Raw genomic sequence first — 26,301 nt, 5'->3', positions numbered from 1 at the left:
GTTTATTCTCCTGCCATGTTGTAAACCTGAGAGAGATTGCCTTTTCCTACAGAGGAACCCAGCTCAAACTTAGTGTGGAGGACAAGTTTCAAGGCTTAAATTTCTTAGAAACTGTATTTTTTTTGAGGTAAAAATGAATGCTTTGTTTTGGCTCGCAGTGTGTTTGTTCTTGTGGTCTGTCATATAGGTGGTAGCTTAGCTATTAGAATATAGGATAAATAGGATGGAACGGTCTTTTGAGATTGAAGAATCAAATATTGGAAAAATTTGCCGTTTGAAAAATAGAACGTCAAACCTTCAAAGACAGACACGGGCACAAATTCAGTGAACTTCTTCAGGTATCAAATAAGGGATAGATGTTCTCTGGATTCTCTATGTTTTTAGGTTCAAAAGTAAAATGTCCCTATATGTGAACGAAGCTGCAGCCTAAATTAGTCAAGTGAGCTGTGGTAACAATACTACAGTGCTTTAAATGGGAGCGCATGTTATATGAGCTAAGACTAAAAGTCCCAAAGCAGTTTTGCTAATACGGTATCTGATATGATATTTGCTGATCCTATTAGGTTTACAGGAGATTACACCAAAAAGTCCTGCAAGGGATCCATATGGAGAATGAGAACTCTAGTTGAATAATAGTTAAATTGCAAACTAAATAATTTTTTCCCCTGTGTGTTTTAGGTTGAAATCCTGGAACAATCAAATAACGTAACAGTTGGTTACTATGTTACACAGGAGAGGCTAGTTTTTATACCAGCTGTGGTAATTGGAAGGCTTATTGCTTATGGTATTAGCAATGCCACAGCAGACATAAAGCAGCATGTACCAAATCTTCAGTCTGTTGCTGTCCTGGCTGTGCCATGGAATCCCCTACCTGCATACCACTTCCAGCTGAAAACAGGTAAGCAGTAGCCTGCCTGCTTGTGAGAACAGTTGCATATTTTGTCAACAGATCAGGCCATAAATGTAATGAGACTCCTCCTCTTTGCTGTGTTTCCCCGCCCTCTGGCTCTCTGGTGTAACAGAGCAGTAATAAGCAGCAGGACGTAGTTTGCCACAGTTTTGTATGCATGATCCCAGTATAAGTGGGATTGCCTGTGTACAAGTGCACACTTCGCCTCTGTTGACACTATCATGAAACGAAATGCCATTACATTAAGGATGGGTGAAGCCAATATGTGTAACTAAATTTTTAAACTTAACGATGTGGCCTTTGGTTAAAAATGAACTTTGCTCTACAGGTTATGTAGTAACCTGCGCGTCTCTTCTGAAGAGGATCAGATGAGAAGCATGACTATGTGATAAAAATATATTGGTCTGGCTAGACCCGTTTGATTTGACTTGGGTTTTAACCGTCTAAATCTGGATCATTGTTTAATCCCTCTGTACCACTATAGTGAATATCAGTGTAGAGCAGCTGCAGGGCAGTAGAGGAAAATAAGCTACAAGAAGGCAGAGTTGGGTGCTGTATGGGAAGCTTTCCCTGAATATGGAAAAAAAGGAGAGCTTCAGTCCTAAAATTGGTCTTTGATAGGGTAGGAGGAGTGTTACAGTTCAAAATGACCGTCTCAGCCCTCTAAAACAACATACTCAATTGTAAAGAGATTTCTTATGTGTGTGCTCATATATTTATGTACACAGACATATTGCAATTACCCAGTTAGGCATATTTTTTCTATCACAATAGAATGAGAATCAGTATTATGACTGATTGTGTCTTGTAAGGGCTAATGACTTGCAAGATTTAAGAGTATAACTACTGTTTTAGAATGGCTTTCACTTACTGCCTGGCTTTGAGTAAGAATATGTACAATGAACTGGTCTTAACTGTCTTATATATCACCATAGGAGCAATCTCCATTTGTTTGTATCAGGTCTAATAACGTAATCCAATCCTTGTATTTTATCTTAATTAAGGGTAGTTTACAACAGTGCTTAAATGTAATCTTATGTGGCGTTATTTTCACCTGCTTAATTTATAAGTTGATCATTTTGCTGTCAGACACTATATGGGAGTTATGTGGCTAAGAATATTTTGTCGCGACACACAAATACATTCTTCCTTTTCTAGAGCTGCAGTTTGTGGGTCAAACAGACAATATACAGTCGTGCAAATTTGTTCAGACCATGGAGCAACGATTACAGAGGGCCTTTCAGGATGCTGAACGAAAGGTCTTAAATACTAGCAACAACTTAACAGTTCAGGTATAATGCTGTCTGCTTTGCCAGTGCTTGTTGTCAAATGCTCTGGGTTATTCTTTGCTGTGTGTATGCTTGTGTTTCAACGTAATATGTTTGATAGCCACTATGGAAACAAGTTTATATTGTCATCTGAAATAAGATTTCCTGCAATATATAAAACTATAAATCATGCATTTATAGGATAGAAAATTGTTATTTTCTTGAATATGAATTTTACTGTCTGCACAATGTTATCCTTTTGAGAAATATATTTATATTATTTGAGTGTAATTTAAATGAAAATGAAGTAAAAGATATTCCTCCAAATGTATATTTTTACTCAAGTGTTATTTTGATAAATCAGTTGCTTTTAGTAAGACTATTCAGCTATGAAGGTAATGATATGCATAACTGTTTTCAAGATCTATACTAATGGAATATGTTTCTTTTTTTGTGCAGTCCAGTTCCATACTTGCAAATTCAAACTTAGTACCGAGGACTTGATTTTTGCAAAACTTTATATATGTGGTGGGCCAGCCCTCTTATACTCTGTGCCATACTTCAGGAACAAAAAAAAGTCTCCTGTGGGTGAATGATATGTATTTGCCTTCTGATAAAGCTCTGTATGGGCTTACGATCCTGTGAGCATCTAGACAATTTCTTAGAGCCCTAGAAGAAGGCAATAGCTATGTGGGAGGTAGGTCCTGGAGGCAAAAGATAAGCTAGAAGGTAAGAGGGTAAAGAGCCTTCATGATAACATATTCTGAAATGATCCCAATGTCACGCAAAGGACTAAGCCAGTGCAACAGAAAACAGTGCAAGGGTGTTAGATATAGTCTGAGCTGCGGAAAAGTTTTGGAGCAGGTGGAGCCTATGCAGAAAAGATGTGGCAGAACTAGAGGAGGTATGGAGAAGGGCAGCAAGATGGATAAAAGGCATGAAATGTGCAATGGATAATAACATCTTGAATATGCTTAGATGTAATTGAAGAGAAAGTATAACAATTACAAAAAACAATTGGCCAAACAGATAGGATAAAAATCCATCAATACTTTTTAAACACAAGCATATGATTTATGGCTCAGAATGTTCCTCAGCTGTAAGCTAGGAGCTTACACTGTGGAAAATCGTCCTCTTCTCTTGCCGTGTTCCTGTGCTCCTTCTCCAAGCATCTGCTCCTGGCCGTTTATAAGGGGATATCTGCTAGACAGACTTTTGATCTGACCCAGAGCTGTAGTTCTAAAGTTTTTTTGTGTCGTATTATATATTTTTGACTGAAATCATACAAATGGGGTAGTTAAATAATATATGTGAATGATGAATGCTGTCAGTCCTACCTATAGTGCCAATTAAAAAAAAAAAAAAAAGTTTTCCCAGAGTCTGAGTTTTCTGAGAAAGCATGTTTTCCCATTCCTACCGCTTTTTCCACTTCCTGCCTCCCCCAGTAAAACTGATATTTGAGGATCTGATTCAGCACTCACTAAATGGAATTAGTCATTAAATACAGTGCTCGTAGATTTGGACCTAGGAAGAGACTGATATAGAGCTAAAGTGGGGAGGAGAGCAGGTAGCAATATGATGTTAGGAAAGAAAGAGCAGATGCCTTTACTTCTTATGGAAAAAGAGAAAATCTAGATAACCGCACTGGGACGCGAGCAAAGAAAGCGAGAGACATACAGGCCTTACTCATCTGCGTCATACATGTTGCACATTTTTTTCAGATAGTCATCCTTTCACTCTGATCTTATAGTTCCTGTTCAAGAGACGGGGAAAAAAACTTCTTCACTCAGACTGCACTTTTTTTGCCTGCAGTAGTTCTCCAATAACTCCTCATATGCTAAGCAAGGAGTTAAAAGTATCATAGACTGTTTTACACATGAGTGTTGAGTGAGCTGTATCTGGTAAAGTATTCTAGTTCAGATTTCCTGGATTTGTTGTTTGCATTTTTTTAATCTGAGCTGAAACACAGCTACTCTTTTTTTTTTTTTTTTTTTCTTACTTCTTTTTCAGATTTTGAATGCCTCCAATGTCTCCCAAGCTGTCACTCTGTTTTATGTGGTCAGCAATCAAAGCACAACGCTGAATGGCACCATTTCCAGCAACCTTCTTAATCAGTTATCGGCTGAACTGGTAGGATTCTATCTAACCTACCCACCTCTCACCATTGCTGAATGTAAGTATGCACTTCTCGACACAGTGCTCTTAAAGATGAGCCAGCCCTATGTGTTTGATTTGCAAGCACCATAAGCTTTTTCATGAGGGTCACAGATTGTACTTTTTTGCTGACTTTACTGTCTTTGTTCAAAAAAAATAAACAACCCAAACTTTTCTTCATTCAATGTCTGCTTCAGCCTCTAGAAACTGGCAGATAATTAAGAAACAGCACATATGTGCTCTCAATAAATAAACAACTGTGCCAGGTTCCAAACAAATTAAAATTGTAGTTTTATTTAAAACAAAACACAGAACCTCCCCAGTTCTCCATTTCAGAGAAACGTACTGCATCGCATAAAGTTCATCTTCAGCATAGCCTTTAACTACAGTGAAAGAATTAGACTCCAATACTTCTTTCAGTAGGAGGACTTGGTAGTATGCTTTGAATGCCAACATACTTGGATAGTAGGTGAGCTCTGCTTACATATCTCCTTTTAAAAAGTTGACAATGAACAGTTTGCTGAACTTCATACCTAGTTTAAAATGTAGTCTAAGCACAAGTGTCAGTAATTCACTTGCATTTCAGTTGTTATGAAGAGTCAGAGGCGCTGAGAGCTAGAGAAGGTTGTGCAACTGGGCAGTCTTTATGGCATGTATGCTCTTTGACTCTCTTTGTATGCTAGTTTCTCTAAAACGAGTAGAGACAGGACATTTGATTATGAGGATTTCTGTTTAATCTGCTTGTTAAATTCAGCATGTGAAATTAAGCTCACTATAGGGACAAGTTATCCATTCTGTGGAAAAGATCAGTGTTCACTGAAAGTGGAAGGAGACAAAAAGACAGAATGGATATGTAAGTGCCTGATAATGGACTTCAGTTAAGTAAGGACAGGTTTCAGCTGAACTTACTGTGTGTAAATCTGCATGAGATACTTGTTAAATTTAAAATACTGTGCTCAAATACATCTAGTTAAGCTTCTAGCAGCCTTCAAACTCACTGATAAGGCTGAAACAATGACAAAGTAATTTTTAATTTCAGAAGTACTGAAGTAATTAAGTGTACGAGTGTAGAGGCAAGCATGCCTTTATTATCAGAATACTAGAGTAAGTGTGTTTGTACCTCTAAGTAAAATCATTGAAGTGCTTGTTTATTTTCTGTTTCTAAGAAAAAGTAGAATCAGACTGTTGAAGAGTGGGTACGAGGGAAAATACAAGTTACCTTGTTGGCTAGCCTGTCTTACAAACAGGCTAACAGCAGAATAATTATCTTGTGCAATTTTTGATCAATTAGTTGTACTATGAATACTCTATTAGGTAAGTGATCGCTTTGCAGTGTGAGTAGGTCAGGTATCACAGTGAACTGTGGTGATTATGCAAGTCCTTGTGAAAGTAGAAGCATATATTATTCCTGAGATGTTGCCTATCCAAAACAGATATTTGTAACGAAATGACTGTGGGTAAAACTGTCAAGTGATGAGTTATTACACTGCACTAGTGCACTGTTGAATCAGATTTTCCATCAAAGTATAAAACAGGCGTCTTTTGGATTAACTTGCATTTTTATCAGTTCTTTCTACAGGCAAAGGAAGGTGGAGGAAGGTTCTTGACAACTGTTTAATGCAAGGATTTAGAAGGGATTATAGACCATTCATTATGCGACTCTCTTTTTCTGACTGACCCATGAGCCTGTCAGAAGACTGCCTTGTGTATGAGACTTGTCTTCACAGGGTATCCAGGAGTGCAAGCAGAAAGCTCGGGGGTGTTCTGATGATGGCTCTGCTCTATTCAATATTTTGGCCTCTGAAGTGGGGCCTGTTCCAACAGAAAAGGCTTATGGTGCTTTTCACAAAGGCAGTAACAGGAATGTACTTGTTAGGAGTTTGGGAAGTCGTCTGTCACATAGGCAATCTCTCATGTGGTATTGTAGTTCTCTGCTGATTCCAGCACATGATTAATTGGCCCAATAGAGTCTTTAGCTAGTGCTCCTTTAACAAGTAATGGCTTATATTTCATGTTGCAGTTCTTGACTGTATTCCCAGCACAGCAGGTATACAGCAAACTTAATGTGCGCGTAGTATTTATGGCATCAGACTGGTAGTTTGTGTTGTGAAAATGTTTACTTAGAAAAGTAGTGTTTATTCATGTGGCAGTGCAGTGGTTTTAGTTTATCAAGCAAATATTTATGTCATTTTCAGAATACGTTATTACTCTTGCAGCTCCTTCAGAGCCTTCACAGTCTATCGTAGAAACGCACAGCTAAGAACATACAATGAAATTCCTTCTCAAAAGCATTTACTCTGCATAATCTGATGCTTTACATTGTTTAGTATTTCAGATCATTTTGGAATTTTAAAAACATAAGGTGACTAAATATCAGTGCATCAGCATGAAAAGCATGGATATTTTCTGATTAAGTTGCAAGTAATGTTTTCCATGTTGCATAAATTTATTGAAGAAAGTGCTGATCTGTATAATGAATTAACACCATATTGAATTTTACAACCTAATGCACTTCTGAGATGAAAAAGTTAACAAAAAGCATCAAAATAGTAAACACAAGTTTCTCACAGATGTCAGCACAGATGGTACTAATACCTTAAATGGTGCAGCAGTGTCATGCTTTCAATATATATGTACTACACTTTAAAGCAATTTTCACAGTTTTGTTAATCTCACTTATAATTCATATAATAAGTCTATTTCCAAAAAAAATACATGCACTATATATATGTATATATGCATGTATTTTTTATATATTTGTGTGTGTGTCTACATATGTGTGTATGTATGTATACATATGTGTTTGTGCATATGTAAACACACTCAGACACACAAAACTGGGTGGATTCTGAATTCACTTGAATTCTTCAGATTGCTTGCTTAAAACCTGATTCAGCCAGACTTGCTCAGACTGTACAGCAGTGTGCTCTCAAAAACTGTCCTGTTGAAATAACTGGTTCTATTGGGATTATATGATAAACAAGACATTATTGTACGTGCATTTCTATGTTAGTTTTCTCAGAAGCCAGTGGAAGGTGTTGCTATCCCCTCTGTTGCCCAGCGCTCTGAGATGGATGTGAAACGTTCTTGGTTAGAAGCCTAATATGATGCTTTCTGGTAGATCGGGGTGATGGAAACTAGAATATGGAAATGCCCTCTGTATTTGGTGGAATTTGATCCTTGTTTATTTTAATATTACCTTAGGATCAAATTATGGCCTGGCTTAACTAAGGATTAAATCATAGAATCATCATAAAGTGTCATCATGTTTTCTATAAAGGTTTACTCAAAGAGGGAAAACAGCAGACATATATAAAGCATATATACAGGCATATTACATACGACCTTTAGCCATGGGCAGTCCTTGAATTTGTCCCAATGTACTAGCCAATATTTTTGCAACAAAAGATACATATTCTGTTTTGTACAGCACTCCCTACTGTTTATACTTGATTTCTGCCCTCTCGAACAAGAGAGAAATCGTGATCGTGAAATCATGTTATGCCTCCATATCTCCTCCTGGGCTGAGCAATAATGTACTATGCCCCATACAGTTCTTGTAGAAAAGCCATAGTTTGATTTTATTTATCAGTGTTTGGTTGACCAGATAGTTTGGATGTGTAGGATGTTGGAATATTATGAAATAACTTCAACTTTTATTTTAAAGCTCTGGAGTATCCAAACCTTGATGTCTCAGAGTCAACTAGAGACTACTGGGTGATCACAGGTACCTTTTAATTTCTGTCCCTCTTCCTTGCACTTGAGAGAATAATTTTTAGTGCTCAATTCTATAAACAAGTTTGTACAGTAATTTTACACACAAATAAATGGCTACCCACTGAACATTTCTGCTGCATTCAAGTGGACAAATTATTTAAAGTTACTCTTGGACGTTTGTTGTCCTGAACAGAGAAGTCTCCTGTGTCCAGCACTCTACCTCAGAACTCATGCCACTTTGGGCTTAAACACTTAGCAGCATTGTCCTTTCAGAGTTTTAAAACACAAATGGGTCCAGCTTTTTCTAGGACTTGGATTTAAATCTGAAACCAAAAGAGGATTGTAGGTATGACCCAGGAAGACAGGTCATCTGTTGAACCCAGTAAAGTTTGTTGTGATTCTCTGGCTGTGTCTGGATTTAGGAATTTCTGCATCTTTCACCTGAAGTATTAAGCACATGACTTTCTGTTTATGGAAAAGAAGATGTAGCAAATGCTATTAGATTTCAGAATACTTGTTTTGGCAAAATCATTTTGCTGGTATCACATTCCCATTCACAATTATTTTGACTTTAGAAGTGATAAATGGGCAAAAATGAGACCCTTTTCCCCATCTTTGAGTCTGTAGATATCAAAGTCTCTCTAATTAATGTGTCTACAGTTGGAATTGTTTAATGCCGAGGAGAGCAAAAGAAAAGGAGCCTGACGTGAAATGGAGCCTGAAATGGATCAAATTTCTTAGTTTGTTTGCAGTATCCGGTGTGATTTGGTACCTGTTGTATCTATTTATATTTTTGAGATTAAAAATAAATTTATATGGAGATTATCATCCTCTGAAGGAAATGATAAGATTCCTTCCCATTTGCATCCCACCAACCTGATATTCCATTTCTTGCCTGTGTACATGCACTGTAATGGAATATTGTTGATGTTACAATGGACACTGTTTTCAAAAAAAAATCAGTATGGTCTCAAAAGAATTTTTAAGTAATACCAAAAAAAATCATACATTTGTATGAGTTAAATTGGCATGCTATTTCACTTATTTGTACTTTATTTAAATTCAATATCTTTGATTTTTCCATTCATTCACACTTAGGAAATGTCTCTTCAGAAATAATTTTAGCAGTGTTCAGTGCTCTCGGACATAAAATATTTTATTTCAAACTGATCTCTACAAAATTCTAACTTCAGATTTCCAATCTGCTGAATGAAAAACTTTTACTTAACAGAGGCATCTAACTATTCCTGTGATTAACATAAAAACAGACAGCTCTCAAATAAGTTTTCACTTGAGGGCTTACTTTTATTTTACGTTGAAGATCATAGATTAGGGGCTTCTCAAAGCCATTTTGGTAAACTAGAGGACCAAGAATATCGGAGCTTTTTATTCTTTGGATGTAGAAACATCATTCATAGATTATCTGAGAGAACAGTGCAGTGATTGACCCACAAGCACATTATACTTCCATAGGGAATTACTGAGGATGTGAAACAGTGTCCAGTTATTTAACTTCTAAGCTAGCTAGTACCTTATTGTCACAAATACCCCTGAAAATCATGTGTTGTTTAATCCATCCATGTAAGATGTGCTGATATGTTGTTTTCTCCATTTTCACAGTTATACAAGGGGTAGATATGACGTTACTGGGACTGAACAATCAGAGCTTTGCAAGATTAATGGAGCAGCGTTTGGCCCCACTATTTATGATGTCCCATCAACAAGGAAGACGATTTAAACGTGCCACTACTGTGGGCAGCTACACTGTGCAGGTGGTCATTAGGACATAAATTGCATCTAGATACATTTTGAAAAAGGCTTTGTTTGCATACATACTACCTGAATTTGTGTGAAAATGTTTAACTGGGTTGAGATTTCCTGTCCTTTTTCATGAATACCACAGCAGTGAGTGCAATATACGTGTCATTACTAATGAGTTTTTTCCTAAAGTTAGCCATGTTTTTATGCCTCTCATCTTTTGGAAGTTGTCATTGGCTAATCAGTGTTAATAAGTATTTTCTTTTGGCTTGCTATGAAGATTGATACGGAGTACTTTAGTGTAAACAGTCTCATATTCAGCATAATTAAGAGTTCCAGTTTTTGTTCTTAAAAATGGAAGAAAAAAATTCTTAACTCTTCTGCTGTAGAGGTGACTCAATAAAAGCTAGAACTCTTTTTATGCTTTTTGTTGAAATACGGTATGAAGCAGTCTTTATACAGTGTTAGTCTTCAGATCATATGGCCACAGAAATGCCTTCTCTTTCTTTTATTTAGCAACATCTCCAAGTCTTTTGAAAGGATCTTAATTTTTTCTCACTAATTTAGCCAACTGTTTCTGGTTGTGAGGGTTAAAACTGGGTCTGTTCTCAAAAACTGCGTTTAAGGTTACTGCTGTTTTCCTTCAGTTTCATGTTGTTTTTCAAGACTTGCTTATTGTGAGATATAAAACCAAATTATTATTCTTCTAGTTTGCCCCCAATTCTGTGCATTCTGAAGCTGAAAGAATTTAAAAATGAAGGTACACAATTTTATTTGCAGAAAATATTAACCTTTGTAAAATTTGCCACAAAAAGAGGACATATTTTAGTCCATAACATAGTGGAGAAAAATGACAAAACCCTTTTTTCCCCTCTCATCATTAGAAGTGTTTGACACTTCCTCCAGCCTCAAGAAAAGTTAGAGGTAAAATTCAAAAATTCTTCTGGTGTTCTGCAGAATAAAATCAGAAGAGCATGGATCTTTTTATTAATAGTCTAGCATTGCAAGTGGTGGGTATAGAAGGAAAACGTGAGGGGAATTTTTCAATTGCAATGTGCCAGTAAAGCGTAGCTTTCCACATAAGGACAGATTTTAAAAATCCTCCCTTTACAGAGAACTGTGTTGTCCAAGCATATCATGCTTTCCTCCTTTGTACTGCATGCTTTTCCTAGTATAGGATTTTACATTGGGATTATGTTTTAAGATTTTTATGAAGGCAGTCAGTGCTTGCTAATCTTAGTGGACTAGGCAGTGAGGAGAAGATCCTATGAGAATATCTGCATGGAGCTTATGCTTATATGGGATCTGATGGACTTTACGGAGTTCTGTTTGTGTATTGCCTTCAAGTAGCTTCTTGCAGGTTTTGATCAGCTGCAGTGGTATAATACAAAGACAGTTTACTCCTCTTTCTCTCCTTTTTTTTTTTTTTTCTGAAAGATGGTAAAAATCCAGCGTATTCCAGGACCCAAAGAGCCGGCTGAACTGACATACTATACTTTATACAATGGGAAACCTTTACTGGGTACTGCAGCTGCCAAGATTTTGAGTACCATTGACTCACAGCGGATGGCCTTGACATTAGGTTACGTTATTCAAGTTCAAGCTGATCGTAAGAATCCTTTTAAAATTTTTCTATTTTAGTCTTTTCTTCCTCTGTGAAAACAAAAGTATAGGTGTGGGAGTCTCTGATCACACGAGAAGAAAACATACAGAAAGAGAAATGATTATCTTAGGTAGCTGAGATTCTCAGACTGTAATATTTGAAATGCAGGAGACAGTTACCTTTATACTTTATTACGGAAAAAAATCAATCTGTTTCATTTTGAACACAGTATTTATATATTCCTGGAGAATACAAAGAGAGAATATCTTATGCACACTTCATTTTTGCTTGTTGTATTTTCTCTTACAGCAGAATGAAAAGTTCTGCACCAAACACAGTAAGAAAAGACTCCTACTCTCAGGAGCTTATTGTTGGGTTAGACATACAGATGAATAACAAAGAAAAATATTGATGTTCCTGTTTCATAGGTGAGAGACTGAGCAAAATGAAAGGCTTTCTTGAAAACCCACTGAAGTCCTGTTGCTCTAAATGAACCATGGATTTGACTTATTCAAGGTCACACTGGAAATTGGTGTCTGAGTTAAAATTTTAAACTGGGATTCCTAAGCATCTGTCCTATTAGCCATAAGGTCATCCTTTCATCTACATTCTCTAGAGATAATAATAAAAATATTTTTTCAACAGTTATTTGCTGTTCACACAACAACAATCTGTAATTAGAATTAACCTTGTCTGATAAAATTCTTTCCTTCCCCCAAGAAAAGACAGCCCTTTCTCTTCCAAACTGTATGTTCAAAGTCAATAATTTAAAATTATACAAGTTCATTGAAAAGTGAACCTTAAACAGTTAGTTAAACCTAGACTTTATCTTGGCTTTTCAGAGAATCACAAAGCATACAGTTACTGTTAGGCTGTGTACAATATATGTACCTAATAGTGCTATTCCTACATGGACCAGCAAATTACACTGTCTTTGCAAGAAGTTGTCAATATACAAAAAAAATTGACTCGAGCTTCAAACAGACCTTCAGCTAGCTTCCATAACTGCTGCTGAACAAGATGGTATGCGTTGGAAGTCTGATCCTAAAAGATGCTAAGTGCCTTTGACAGCTAATAAGCTTAATGACATTTGAAAGCAGTAGTCCCCTAGGAAATGGAAAGACTGTTTTACGTTGGTATTTTCACAATTACCTACCCATGCCAGCAACCACTAGCTTAGGAAAATAAATAGAGAAAGCATGGTGAGCTCAACAAAATATTTCATTAAAACAAAATACAGAATTGTAATGTGATTATCTGTTGCTTTTCATGGAAGAAACAAAGTGAGAGAACTGTATTTGTGTTACAGGAAATTCTCTTACGTGTGTACAAATTGAAGATGCATAATAAGAGTCTTTGTTCTGATAAAATGGAATCTAAAATGTTTTAGCACCACTGCATTTCTGAAACATACCTTTTTCCTGGTGCCATTTTTAATATATCTGTAAATAGCTCTTTCCAGTCTTGTCATTTCCCCTCCTCCAGAAATGATGGACTTGATTTTGACCTTAACTAAGACAGAGCATTTCTAGAGGACAAGAGAAGCATTTTCTCATCCTCCCATTGATGTCAATAATAACTGCTAATGTGCTCAGCTTCATTGTCTCTAAGAGTTGGGCCAGTTTGCCCTAGCTGAGCTAGTAATTCTGTGACACCAGGTATGGACTCTGTATGTACTTTTAACTCACGTACTACCTCATTATAGACTCTTTTTCCTTTTGAAAGATAAGTAAGGACATATTACTTGCACCTTTCTTTGCTTATTCTGTAGAAGAGCCATTTAAGTGATATCTAACGTGGTATCTAATGTCAAGGCTTGGGAGTTGATGGCTGCTTTTGCAGTTGGCGATAACTGAGAGAAGAGAGCTCAAGGGATTTGTGAATTGAGCAGTGTAAGATTTCTTTTTTTTTTTTTTTTAACTTAAATTCAAAGATAGTGCTGAATTAAAAATGATCCTTTTATACTAATTGTTACGTGGAAGCAGTTGAAGGCTGTATTGGAAGCAATTGGAACACATCTTGCTTACACAGTAAAAGAAAGAATACTCATATTGTTCTGCAATTTTCTGTAGCTGTTGTGAAAAATCCACCAAACAACCTGTGGATCATTGCTGCAGTGCTGGCTCCCATTGCTGTGGTTACGGTTATCATTATCATCATTACAGCAGTTCTGTGCAGAAAAAACAAGAATGACTTCAAACCAGATACCATGATGAATCTGCCTCAGAGAGCTAAAGTGAGTGACTGATTTGCAGGTCAAGACATTCATTTGTTTTCTGAAGTTTTAATTCTACAGGTTCTTTGCTAAATATATTTGAAGAACATTTGGAATTCAGATGGTCGTTACTCACAGGTTGGATGTTTGTTCTGCTGTATCCTTGATACCTCTTGTGACAGTAATTACCCTTCTGTTTTACTCAGGACTCCTCAAATTCCTTCAAAGCTTGTTATTTATTACACAGAATAGCTGTTAGGCAGTGGTGTAAGGCCATTAAACCTAAGTATGCTTTATTCAGGACGTTTGCTTCCTTCGTGAAGTTGAGATGCAAATGAGGAAATGGAATATCACGCCTATGTCTTTTTTCAATAGCATTTCTGCCTTAGGACCTCATTCATAATTCCATAGCCTGAGCTTCTCCTGCATACTGCATGTGACAATAGGTGAAATTCTGTGTTTCAGAAGTAGTCCAGGCCAAGTCCTAATGAGAAGTATCCCATCCTGTTGGTAATTCATGAAAAACATGCTTTGAATTTTTTAGAAAAATTTTCCCTTTTAGATGTTTTGAACTTTCTAACTCACTAGTGAATATTGTTGTGCTCAATCAATCATATTTTCTTTAAACTTACTAGCCCATATCAACTATAAGAATTTTTTCAAATCACATGCCTCTCCATTTGATTCTCTCTCTCTAACGGAAAAATATTCTAAAATATTACTTGTCTCCGTAATGAAAAAATCTGCCTTCTCAATAAATGGGCTATATTGCTATTAAATAGCTCTTAGACTGGGAAAACCAAAATTAGGAGTTTTTAGCCTACAAAGCATATATGCGTAAATCATACTGTTCCTTCCTCCTTCTGATTGGATTGCTCTCTTCTATTGGCATGGGGTTAAAATGGTAGAATTTTTCTTTGGTTTCTTATTGCTGTAAACAGCAGGATTCTTGTGATTTCAGTTCTGTTGCTTGCACTGAAAAGTACAGATGGGAGGGAGAGTCGAGGGAAGGCATAATTCTTATCACAGCTCTTTCCTCCTCATCTTAGGTTAGTAGTAGATGGGTGGGTGTAGCTGCTGCCAGTTGAAAACAGACATTTGTATCAATTGATCAAAAATAATACAAAAAAGGCAATTCCACTGCAGTTCCAGTATGCTGATCCATTTATCCTGTGTTATCAAAGTGGTATTAAGATTAGATTGGAAAAAGTGAAACAAGCACTATCACAAACACAAACAAAAATTAATGCCGCTGCAATGATATTAAATAACGTGTCTTTGAAGCCTCTAAAATACAAATCATCCTCTACTAGGGACCACTGCAAATACCATGCACCACTCAGTTGTTCTTATATGCCATTTTAGTCCCAGCTGGAGGACTAAGTGGGACTAAATTTGTACATTGTTTTGAGCTGGCAATCATTACCGAGTACTTTTTACCTGAAAAAAAGATGCAATTTAAGATACGGCTGCTGATTGAAGCTACAACAGAGAAAGAACTTGAATGTCTTTCAGCATGCCACAGTTGTTTTCATTCCAAAAAGAAAGTGGAAAGTCAAATTTTGACTTTTCCTGAGAACCAGATTTAATCAGTCTATAATATATGTGGTCAGGCTAAAACCTGTTCAGTTGGACTATGTTTATGTTGGCAAGCAATGTGGTCAGGTAGAAGTTGGATCTGTAGAACAAAACAATTGATGTTGAGATCCTAACGTCCACTCTGTACTCATTTCAGGATATTTCGCTGCAGACTTGCACTAGTCTGGTTTCAGGGACTGAATGCCCGTTAGCAACTGGAGTTCTGTAGGTGTGCTTCTGGAGCACATTTTGTCTTTTAATTTCATTGGGAAGGAAAGCCATGAGCGCTGGGATCACTGTATTACGTTAACCAAAGTGTGATCAGTGGAGGTAGTTTGGAGATTCGCTTGAAAAGTGCACTGCTGATCCAGACTAAAATGCTAATATAGATGCACCTTCAGATCATTTTTTAGAATTCATAAAATATTATTTAATTTATTATATAGAATGTGATACATTTTAAAAATGAAAGCTAAATTGGTTACAGTTTAGTTTTGCAGGGATGGTTCCATCAAAAAGGTTCAACCAGCTCTAGTTTAAGGTATATACTTCTTTACAGACTTTGGAAGATAAATTTTGCAGCAGGATGGGAATGGACTGGTTCTGCCATTCCTGATTTCAGTATCTTTACTTAAAATAATGCCAAGAAATGTATTTTGGGAAGTTAATGAAGTGCGGTCATTTTGAAAAGAACAGTTTTATTCTTATTTTTAGTTCCAACATTAGTGGTATCCGGAATAGCAGTAATGACTTGAACTGTAATTGCTACATTTCATGCATTGCATTTGGCAATACAAATAGCTGATGAGGACATATTTACATCACATTTAAAACGGATATATTATATTTCATTGCTTAGAAAAGTGCCTGAAACTGCTTGATTAACGCTGAATCTATTCTGTAAATGGAGTTACAGCAGAATGATTTTTAGTTTAAGAAACAGGATTTGCTGTTGAGTTATTAGAGTAGTTTTCTGCTATCTTTTGAATATCCAATATACTGTATAGAAAGGCAAAGAAAACATTATGGGGGACACACCTGTGGACTTCAGCTGTCTTTGTTTTTAGTGGTGCCATTTTATGTGCTGTGACTTCAAAAGTCTCGTGTCAAGGGAACCAGCAGAGCGGAGCTGCCTGTTCGTTGCTGCAGTCCTGTTGCTGCTGTGAGCAGAGGGCCACTGCAGTTCTTCGCAGGGGAGAGCTGCCTGCCACATCACCGCGGGAAGCCTCCTCTCTCAGTGGGATTAGATGCATGAGCACAGCGTAGAGGGGTAATGGAATGTTTAGCATTAAATACTGTTCTGTAGATGAGCAATATGATGTAACAGCAGGATTGCTGCCTGTGCCTGGTAATGTAGGAGTGACTTCTCTGTTAAAAGAGACTGAAGGCTAAATAAATAAAGTTTAAAAAATGACCTCTCCTGAATAACGTAGTATCCTTCATAGGAACTGTGTTACGTTCTGTTGCCATTCTGAATTGATTTAGCAGTCAGTAACATCTGTGCTATGGTGAGGGGAACAGGCGCTATCACTGTTTTTTCAGCTGACTCACCAGTTCTAAAATTGAAAGAAGTGTAAATTCAACTAGGTCAAATTCTGATAGGAATTTATTTTAATGTTCTTTCAACAGTGTTTTTACTGTGAGATGCTGTTTTACTTTGAGGTTTTGGGTAGATGTTAGTTTTTCTCTCTGTTGCTTTCTTATTCACAGCATGCTTTTTAAAAGGCTATAAACTGTTTTTGTCACCTTTCCTTTCCTTTAGAACATGAGAGAATAAGCTTGCAGGTAAACAGAGATAAGGTCTGCAGTCTAAGTCCCTCCAGCAAAAGCAAATACAGCATGCCATGAGAAAACAACTGCTATCAATTTGATAAAGGACACTAGGAAAAAAAAAAAAAAAAGACCAGAGGAACTGTATGTGCATGGGTATATATAGAGAGAGAAAGGGACTGATCATCCTTTCTTTTTTTTCTTTTCTTTTAATATCGATGTCTATTTCATCGTTGTTACAAGGAAAAAAGTCATAGAAACAACTCCCTGTATTCATTCTGCCCTTTTCCTGGCAATGTAATTTAATGGTCCAATCATCCATTTATAATTTCAAAAGCAATATTAGATCCCACCAATTCTGTCTTTCTCAGTTTTGTGGTTGTACTGGGCACCTGTCTTTACAGCGGAGTGTCTTCTAGCAGTGCCTGATCATGGTTTAGCCTTGCCAGTTTCCTTTAGGGTGGTAAAGCCACCAGATGGTCCTGTGGCCTTTTACTGAGCAGAGTTCCAAGATCAAATTTTATTTAATACAGCCTGCCTGCTGATGAGGATGGCTTTTTCAGCTCTTCGTTTAATGCATTTTATTACTAGACATGGTGGTAAGTAGAACTGAGATTTTAAAAAATGCTTTATTTGGTTGTTTTGGCAGGTCAGAGCTGCGACTCTGTAGAGTTCTATGAGAGTTCTCATGTTCTTATGCTTGTGGAATTTTGCTTCTATTTTGTTTTATTCTTTTAAATAAGATAGAAAATATATGTTGTAACTTACTCTACAGTTTTTAAGGGATAGAAGGAGAAATACGTGCCTTTAATCAGCTTTTCTGTTTTGACACCTAGAATAACTAGGATGATCTTGACTAACGATTAATATAGATGTAATGTTTAAAAACATTTTGGCTAGAAATATTAGCGTCGAGGATGGCATGCAGGAGAGCTCTTCCTAGGTGCCCTTCACAGAGCTTCTCTTCCCCTTTCTTCATTTCCTCCCTTTGTAGCTAAATTGGGGGCTGCCCTCAGAATGGAGAGCAAGCAGAAGGCTACCGTTGGGGGAGATATCAGCAGGGTTTACCATGGGCTGGTGGTGGTGAGCTGACATTTCTCCAAAATGTGAAAAGTTCCATCCTTGTAATATGTGGAGACGTCTGCTGTTCCACATCAGCATTAGTCCAGTTAGCGTTTCCTTGATGCATTAGAGTGACTTATCGGATGAATACTGAAGTACTTCAGCTCATTAGAAATCATCAGCCTCTGTTTAAACAGGAGACTGGGAATGTGATGTAAAACACATGTAGAACGCGTTTTTTAAAAAATAAAAGACGTCCCCAAATTTTTCAGACTGAGATTGCCTATGAAGTGTAACTATTTATAGTTATAGCCCAGATTTATTTATTTAAGGGACAGAACAAGAGAAAGTTTTTTTTTTTTTTTCAGAGCCCATCTTTTTTCTGTGGCATCAGCAAAATTTTTATCTGGCTAAATTTTTTCCAGAACTAAAATATTCAATAACATGACAGGAACCTGAAAGACAGTGTTCAATTATTAGGTGTCTAATTTTGATGTGTTTCTGGAAATGATTTTCTGGCATGAATCTGAGAGTTAAAATCACCGTTGCTCACGTTTTGATGTGTTTTATGATGATTTTTAGCATTTTGTCAATAGTCTGTAGTTCAGGAAGAACGCCCTTTCATCCCTTTCATGTTTTTGGAAATTAATTGGATTTAGCGAAGCAAGAACTCTTCTACATTTTTATGTTACGTGTTTTTTCCAGAGGTGGTCAGGAATTTCTTTACGTGTTTTTTTTTTTTTTTTTTTTTTTTTTGGACAATAAAGGCAGTTTGGAAAGTTAAGTTTTGCTTAAATGACTTAATGTTTTCATAAGGAGTATCCACTGTTTAGTGGCTGCGTTGCCTAGAACGCATTTGTCATTTTTGCTTTTTCGCTATAGAGGCAGCTGGGGAACTACAGCTGGGCTTTGGGGTAGGAGGCACTGGGTGCGTAGCCTCCACCAGCCTTGCTGCAGGGCTCGGGTTAATGCCACTCCCCAAGAGAAGCATTGGAAATCGATAGGAACCTTCCCAGAGGGCAACTGACTAAGCAGGAGTAATGTAATTTCACTCTTCTAAAAGTGACCCCCCCCCCTTTCCTGGGAAACTCTTCCCATGAAATTTGTGTTTGTTCCTTTTTTACTTTGTCTTGATTTGGAATAAATTAATCCCATCCTCTATGGAAACAAAAGGTTTTTTTCATAGAGAAAGATTTCCATTCTCTGTATGACCTTATCTTTCTCCTTCATAATTTTTTTTTTTTTTATATTCAATTTTCTGTTGTCTCTGAAAGGAATTTCTGGGAGTTTTAAGGCAAGGAAGAAAGGTTAGCCAAGATCAATTTTATACTAATTAATCATATTTAAAATATGTAGAATGGAGATCTCATCAGACCATTGCTTTATTGCTGAGTATTCTTATTACAGCTTTTTATCTGTAGCTTATGTGATTAAAGAAGCTAAGAGGTAGTAATGGAAATTCTGTATTAACATATGGTGCATGTTGGAAATTTTTTTTCTCCCACTTTTTTTGCAGCCGGTGCAAGGCTTTGACTATGCCAAACAACATTTAGGTCAGCAGGGAGCTGAAGATGAGGTTTTACCTGTAACTCAAGAGACTGTGATACTTCCACTTCCAGTTAGAGATGCTCCTGCCTCCCAGGAGAGAGAAATCACTCAGGATGGGAGCACCATTAAAACTGCCAAATCCAATGAAACAAGGAAAAGGTATGGAATGAGGCATTTCAGCAGAGGGATGGAATGGGGTGCATGCTGCTGGTTGCTTATGAAAAAACTACAAGTGTTTTGACACCCAGGCTGTGTATGTGGCATATGGTCCCTCCACAAACGTTCTTGGCATAATGTTGATCTGCACTGGATGTGTAAGATTGCTGAAAAATGTAGGATAAAATATAGCAAAGTCTTTGCAGTTTGTGTGTGCATAAAGGAGATCAATTGGAAGTGGGTCTTATGTGCATGCTGGCGTTGTGCAAGAGATGAGTCTGAACTAAACATTGGATGCTAAGCATAAGCATAGATCATTTCTGAGATGCGCTGAAAGACAGGACTTCAGCCGCTGTACGTTGACATAGCTCCACTGACAGCCTGCATCGCTCTAGGATCACACATGCCCTCAAAGCATGAGGGTTAGGTTATATAGTCCATATAAACTAAAGGGTACTTGTCCCTTTCGAAATCTTCCATTATCTGATAAAATGACCAATGGAATATTACTCTTACACCGACTGTAGGTGCTGGTGCTGTGTTACTGCAGGGTAGGTCTTTGAGGGAGCTGTTCTTTAAAATGTTTAGAAGCCTTTCCAAAGCCATGTGTAAATATACACAGAAAATGTAAATCAGCCTATTAATCCTCTAACAAAAGTGATTAAACACTTCACTCGCTTCTCTGGATGCATGCATAAATTGCCCTGTACTTAATCTGCACATTCTTAAAAAAAAATGTTGATTAACAAACTTGATTCAGGAGTTCACAGGAAAATTATTCTCATTATAAAATGTGTTGAACCTGTGAAGCTTCTGCAGTGCCTTTTTGAGCAAAAGGTTTCTAAATGGGTCCTTTTAAAGCCCACAATTGTTCGTGCTTCAGAGTGACTACTTGAGTGAGCGCGAACAAACAGAATTTTGTTCTTTTGGGATTCCCATGAGGTGTGGCTGGGGAATAGAAAGTGATGGATTGGGAAGATGAAGAGACATGTCATGACCTTTTCGTATTTGCTGTTTCATCCAGGCTATTTTGCCGCCTGAAAAGGTCAATTTAAATCATACTGCCATGAAGTAGCTGGTATCTAATCAGGATATCTCCTCTGATATTATTCCTGAAGGAAACGTCACAGTTAATAGATGCAATGGTCACTTTAAAAAGATGAGTATTTAGATTAGTGGCAGCAGAAATCATTCTGTGAACTCTCCATACTTGTTTCTTTTCCCTGTTCCTAAGTGGAGCAGATTTTCTTCAGGTGTTCATCTGTCTGTGGACAAATTTATTTACTGGCCTGGGATTACTCATTAGCAGCAATAGAAGGGTTTGTAGAGGAGTGCTGCTTTTCAAGAGTATTAATTCTCAATGGAATTTCACAGAAAATAGGCCAAGCTGAGCATGCTGAGTTCTCTTAAGGCCCTGTAGTTTGAAAGAGCCTGTGTCAAATTGTATATATGTATGTATGTATGTGTGTGTGTATTTATACATACACCCAGTGTGTTTTCAAAAGAAAGTCTGTAAAAATCGCTCTCCCTCAGTTGTCCCTCCCTGTTCTGACCACAGTAAATGTTCAGACAAGACAGTCTTAACTGGAAGTACTTCAAATGTTTCAGGCTAGCAATAGTATGGGCGATAATTTACAGGAGGATTGTTACAGTAATTTTGCTGTAGTACCATTTTCTGAATATAAAGCCAGTTGTGACAGCAATAGAAGTTGATTCGATTTCTTTCTGTAAATGAATACTTCTGAAAGTAGTTGTGACTAAATATATTTTTTTCTCAGAATTAGTTTGTTTTTTTTTTTTTACATGATCCTTTCATTGACCGTGACACTTCAGAATGAGTAATTTCAGATAGGTGCATGCATAACTATACAGATCATGTCAGTTTTTTTCAGTCCTGTTGTGACCAGTTTCATGTCTAGGAACAATGTGGTACGATGTCTTGATGTGGAGTAGCACAAAATTTAATATTTTCTACTTTGGCCTGCTTTTCCCAGCTTGTACACTAGGATAGAATAACCTACCTTCCAAAAAAGGAATGGACTTCTGAGAGCTTTCTCCCAAAGCAGCCTAGTTATGCTGCTTGTTCTTGCCCTTCCTAGGGAGGATGCCTCACTGAGCCTGAGCACTTGCAGCATTTCTGCTCTGACCTCCCTTCCCACCTTGGGGAGGGATCAGTTTCCGTGCAACAAACTGGATGGACAGTGGCTGAGTAAAAAAAGTATTTTCTTAGGCGTTTCAGCAAATAATGGCACTGGCTAAACTGTGTTATACGCAAAGAGGAAAAAAGGAGGTTTTTCTATCACAATGAGCGTGTGTATGTAGCGAATTTTGCATTATGGCTGACAAAATAGTTGAGTGTAAATGCAAGCTAAACAATTGAGGAAAACACTTGAAATTAGTGTAGCCCTATTTAAAAAACCAAAGGTCTGCTTTATTTTAGCTGTATAAATGACACCGAATTAAATTTTTTTTCACCCTTTGCAATGCTTCTGTTGTGGGGGTTGTATAGGAGAAGCAAGTGGTTTCAATGTCACCAAGATGCCTATCAGCTCTGAACCATTTGAAAAGAAATGTTTGCCTACTGTCGCTCTATTCCTGCTTTTACTGTGTTTCTGTTGTGCAGTTTATTTTTTGTCTCCTTTTGGTGTAAAATCAGACTTGAAAACTCAGTGATGCAAACGGTGCAAGTGAAATAACCTTGAAATGAGGTTTATAGAGAAGAACTTACTGTCTCTCTTGTTGCCATGGTTACTTGCAGCAGGTCGCCTAGCCAGAACGGCTCCGTCATCACCACTGAATCGGGAAAGCCTAGCTCAGGCCGAAGCTCCCCGCAGAAAGTAATGGCACAGCAAAAAGTGACAAAAGATGAAGGAAGAAAAAGAAATGGTGAGAAGTGTTTCCTGATGAAAGCTGCTTGCAATCTCTCTTATAGCGGTACCCAGACAGGCACTAGCTATGTTGAAATCATCTTCCTATGCCTTTAACAGTCTTTCAGGCATTTCTTATTCATAGCTGCCTTTTCCCTCTACTGGTATAACTATTCCTCAGTCTCACAGTATGATGTTTACTCTTTGTGTGTGGGCCTTAGCAATTTTTTTTTTTTTTTTAAAAGCTGTAAAGTAATGAAGACATGATGCTGCTTAGTGGGTGGACTGGGTTTACGTTTTTTTCTGTATAGAGCCCTAGGATATTAATTTCCATTACTGCTGTTGCTGAGCTGGCCCAGATCTGATGAGGATGACTTAATTAGGTAAAAAATGATTTGAAAAGGTGTGAGATTTATAGAGCTTTAACTTTCCTCTCTTATCCTCCTTCTCATGCCTTTTATTACTAATGCTGCTACTGATAGCTTTTCCTGCTGCACATAGGATGTTGCGCTGAATATTGCTTAGAAATCCTTTGTTGGTGATGGTGACCTTGTGACTTGGGATGTTCAGGAACATCTGATGAGAGAGCAATTTTCTTCTCTTTCTTTGTTGCTTTTCTGTTGTCTGTCTCTCTGCTTATTTCTCCTGAGTTAGAACTTTGCTTCCTTGGCCAGATTTTCCTTACAAATAGGAAACACTCTGATTGAACCAGAAGGCTATTTCTGTTTCTGTTTAAAGGGAATTAAGCTGTATGTGGCCTCATCAGATTCTGTTATAAACAAAAGTCTTTAATTCTTTGTTAAAAATACTATAGTTTGTAAGGGAAGATTCAGATAAGTAGAAAATCTTAGTGTAGGTCTCTTCCTCTTTCTCCAATAAATCACCTGTGTAACCTCTGTGGAGCATTCTGATGGCAGTCTTGGTATAACATCATGTCGTCTCTTGGTGATCATTATATCTAATACTAAAGTGTCATGCAAAGGCCTGACTGCTTTAACAAAAATCGGGTACCATGTGGAGACAGGTACGTAGTGCTGTAGACAGACTTTGTTCTGTACAGCAAAATCATACTGTGTTTTTTAAAGCCCTCTGTTCTTTCCACAGATTTACTGCAGTGTTGTGTTTTTAAATCAGACTTACGCTCATTTACAAATGCACGCAAAAAAGTTGCTCGTTTCCTTCTGTTATGTGTTTATTACCTCTACTGTTTTCTTCAGACAAAGATGTGAATTTCTGTTTGATCTTTCTCAGTGAGGACTTTTTCTTTCATAATCAGGATAAAAATCTTTCATTGCTCTAATTTTTAAGAGTTAGAATTATTTTTTCACAGTTTCAAATATGTCTCATTTAGAAGGTAAAGACAATTATGGTTCCAGTGTTAAAACTTGTATTTTTATGCTATGTTATTTTTTCCTACTCAAGAAAGCCAATATTCAAAAGAACTTTGAGGAAATCTTTACACATGTAGGCACAATATTTTAGTGAAGGTATTTTTTTCTTTTTTTAATGTATAGGTTTTAAATCTTCAAAGAAAATTGGTAGTAACTTCCAATTTCTTGCTAAAAATTTGACTAATGCCTAACATCCTCTCTTCTAATCTGGGCTTTACTCATTTATTTGACCTTTTCTTTTTTCTTCTGCTGAAAGCTTGAATAGCAATGTTATTTAAAAAAAAAATTGGCCAAGGTGCTCCTTTTTAGGAGCAGCAAAGAAGCTAAATGATTTCTAGTTCTAGTGCCATAAGGAAAATGTCTCCAATATACTCCTTTCATGCTATGGATTCTTCTCATTTGTTCCTACTACTGGCCAATATCAAGATCCTGAGCTCTTATGGCAGAAAGAAGAACAGAATTTACCCGTTTAAAAAAAAGTAATAGTACAGCATATATACAAAATATGTAAAAGATAGGATGTTGCTGTTTGATTATTCAGACTGTGAAGGGACCCGTGTATGAAACACCTTTTCTGCAGAGCCTTCCTTCTAGTAGACTTCAGCTACTTCAAGAGGAGCTTCCTTCACTCCACTTCCGTGGGTCTACAAAGAGACACATGGTAGTTTCCAGGAACAAATAGGAAGTAAAGTAATACCTGTCTCCTGGTAAAGAGATGGAGATTGACATGTAAGCATGTCTTTGTAAGATGTGTTTAAGAGAGATTCCTGGCAGAACCTTTTTAGGACTACTTCTAAGAAGGGAGCCACTGTCATGGGAAATAAATTGGGCTTCCCACCTACCAGAATTTTAGAGCTGTCCTTATGTTTATTCTTGTACGCGTGCGTTTTTGACTTAACCTTATCATGGGAACATGAGTGTACCCTAAAGTGATTCTTCTGAGTTACATGATCCTAAAAGCTTATAAGTTTAAAAGCTAAAGTTGAAATTAAAAAAACAAAAATCAAGGTACCTATAAGTTTTATCATTGAGCTTACGTCTTGTTCCTCAGTGCTGCAGTTTCAAACACTGTTGTCACCTCTGATTTTTTTTTTCCCAATACTTTATCATTATCCTGAGTGAGTAGCATCAATCAATATGTTGGCCGTTTGTCCTTCCGGTTTAAGATGCTGTTTTTCTCTTAGTTATTTGTCTGAAACTGCTCCAGCCCTCCAGCATGACTGTAGGCTGACACCACAGACATGCATGTCAGCAAAAGAAGCGGTGTATTTTCTTCTCGGAAAAGCAACATCTTAAAATTGGAATGAATCCCTTGATGGTCACATGTTTGATTTGGAGACTCCAAGCTAGAATGGCTCATTAGTTGCCATAGTTACTGACCAATTTTAGATTCTATTCCTTGCTGACATTTAGTTACACAGAAAAATGATAGCACTGGATCTTAACTCAATAGACAAACTTTGTATGGTTTTTATCAAAATGGACTCCAAATGGAGTGTGTCAGCCCTGAAAGTAGTAGTATGAAAGCACTGTAGGCTTGACTGAAGACCTGATATTTCGGAGGATCAGGAAAATTCTTTAGCTGTGCCTTATTTCTGAAGAAAACAAAACTAAAATCTCTATTTGTATTATAATACTGATAATCTTTGGTAAGATAATTGTATTTTTCCTTTTATTTTCTTTGCAAAACAGCTATTCATGTGTTAATAGGAAGTTTCCTGTTTAAAATTGACTAGTTGTGCTTACATTTACTTTGGACTCTTTTATAAATAAATAAATTAATTAATTAAATCTTTTCTTAAAAGTACCTAGATGCATGTTAGAGGACTGTGTAATGAGTGAAGCAGCCAGCAGAGGCACTGGTAATTGCCAAGCAAGATTTGCAGGCAAATGTGGAGGAGAGCAGTGGGAAACTAGCAGTTTCCTCTGCTGTTTCATCAGGGACTAACACCATTCATGGAGAAGCAAATAGCTGAACCAGTGAATACTCAAAGAGCTATAGTAGCCTGCATTAAAATCTTAACTCTCACCAGCTCCTCACAAAATGAAGCCAGTGAAAGTAGTCTAGGTTTTTTTCCACAGTCCAGGTGCTTGATCTCGCAACCGTCACATTAGCATCTTTGGGAGGCTCCGATTGCTTGTTTTGGGAAAAACAATAAAAACAGAAATGGCAGTTAACAACATAGAAAACTAGGTTGCCAGTAGATCTTAGTGTAGCATATGACAGCATATAACGTTTGGTTTTCATTACCTGTGTGAATCTAGAGAAAAGTCTAGTCATAGATACAAAAGTGAAAACACCTT

The 26,301-nt window shown here is 37.1% G+C and overlaps 1 protein-coding gene across 6 annotated transcripts in view; it reads left to right on the top strand.

Moving 5' to 3' along the window:
- The window catches only part of KIAA1549L (KIAA1549 like), a 131,877-nt gene that overhangs the window by 64,651 nt on the left and 40,925 nt on the right, over positions 1-26,301 (top strand). For 5 of the 6 annotated variants that reach the window (XR_011141400.1, XR_011141401.1, XR_011141402.1 and 2 more), the window contains exons 5-13: positions 679-898; positions 2,069-2,202; positions 4,189-4,351; positions 8,000-8,059; positions 9,670-9,821; positions 11,245-11,416; positions 13,483-13,646; positions 19,552-19,742; positions 22,498-22,625. Coding sequence is in view for 3 of the 6 variants with exons in the window: in XM_068945209.1 (XP_068801310.1) it covers positions 679-898; positions 2,069-2,202; positions 4,189-4,351; positions 8,000-8,059; positions 9,670-9,821; positions 11,245-11,416; positions 13,483-13,646; positions 19,552-19,742; positions 22,498-22,625 (1,384 nt within the window). In the remaining 3 variants the exon portion in view is untranslated. The remainder of the gene's footprint in view (positions 1-678; positions 899-2,068; positions 2,203-4,188; positions 4,352-7,999; positions 8,060-9,669; positions 9,822-11,244; positions 11,417-13,482; positions 13,647-19,551; positions 19,743-22,497; positions 22,626-26,301) is intronic. The other variant, XM_068945207.1, reaches the window with a different exon arrangement.

The sequence above is a fragment of the Struthio camelus genome, chromosome 5 (genome assembly GCF_040807025.1).
Source record: "Struthio camelus isolate bStrCam1 chromosome 5, bStrCam1.hap1, whole genome shotgun sequence".
NCBI lineage: Eukaryota > Metazoa > Chordata > Aves > Struthioniformes > Struthionidae > Struthio > Struthio camelus.
Note: the sequence above shows the minus strand (reverse complement) of the source record. Positions and strands in the feature narration are given on the sequence as shown.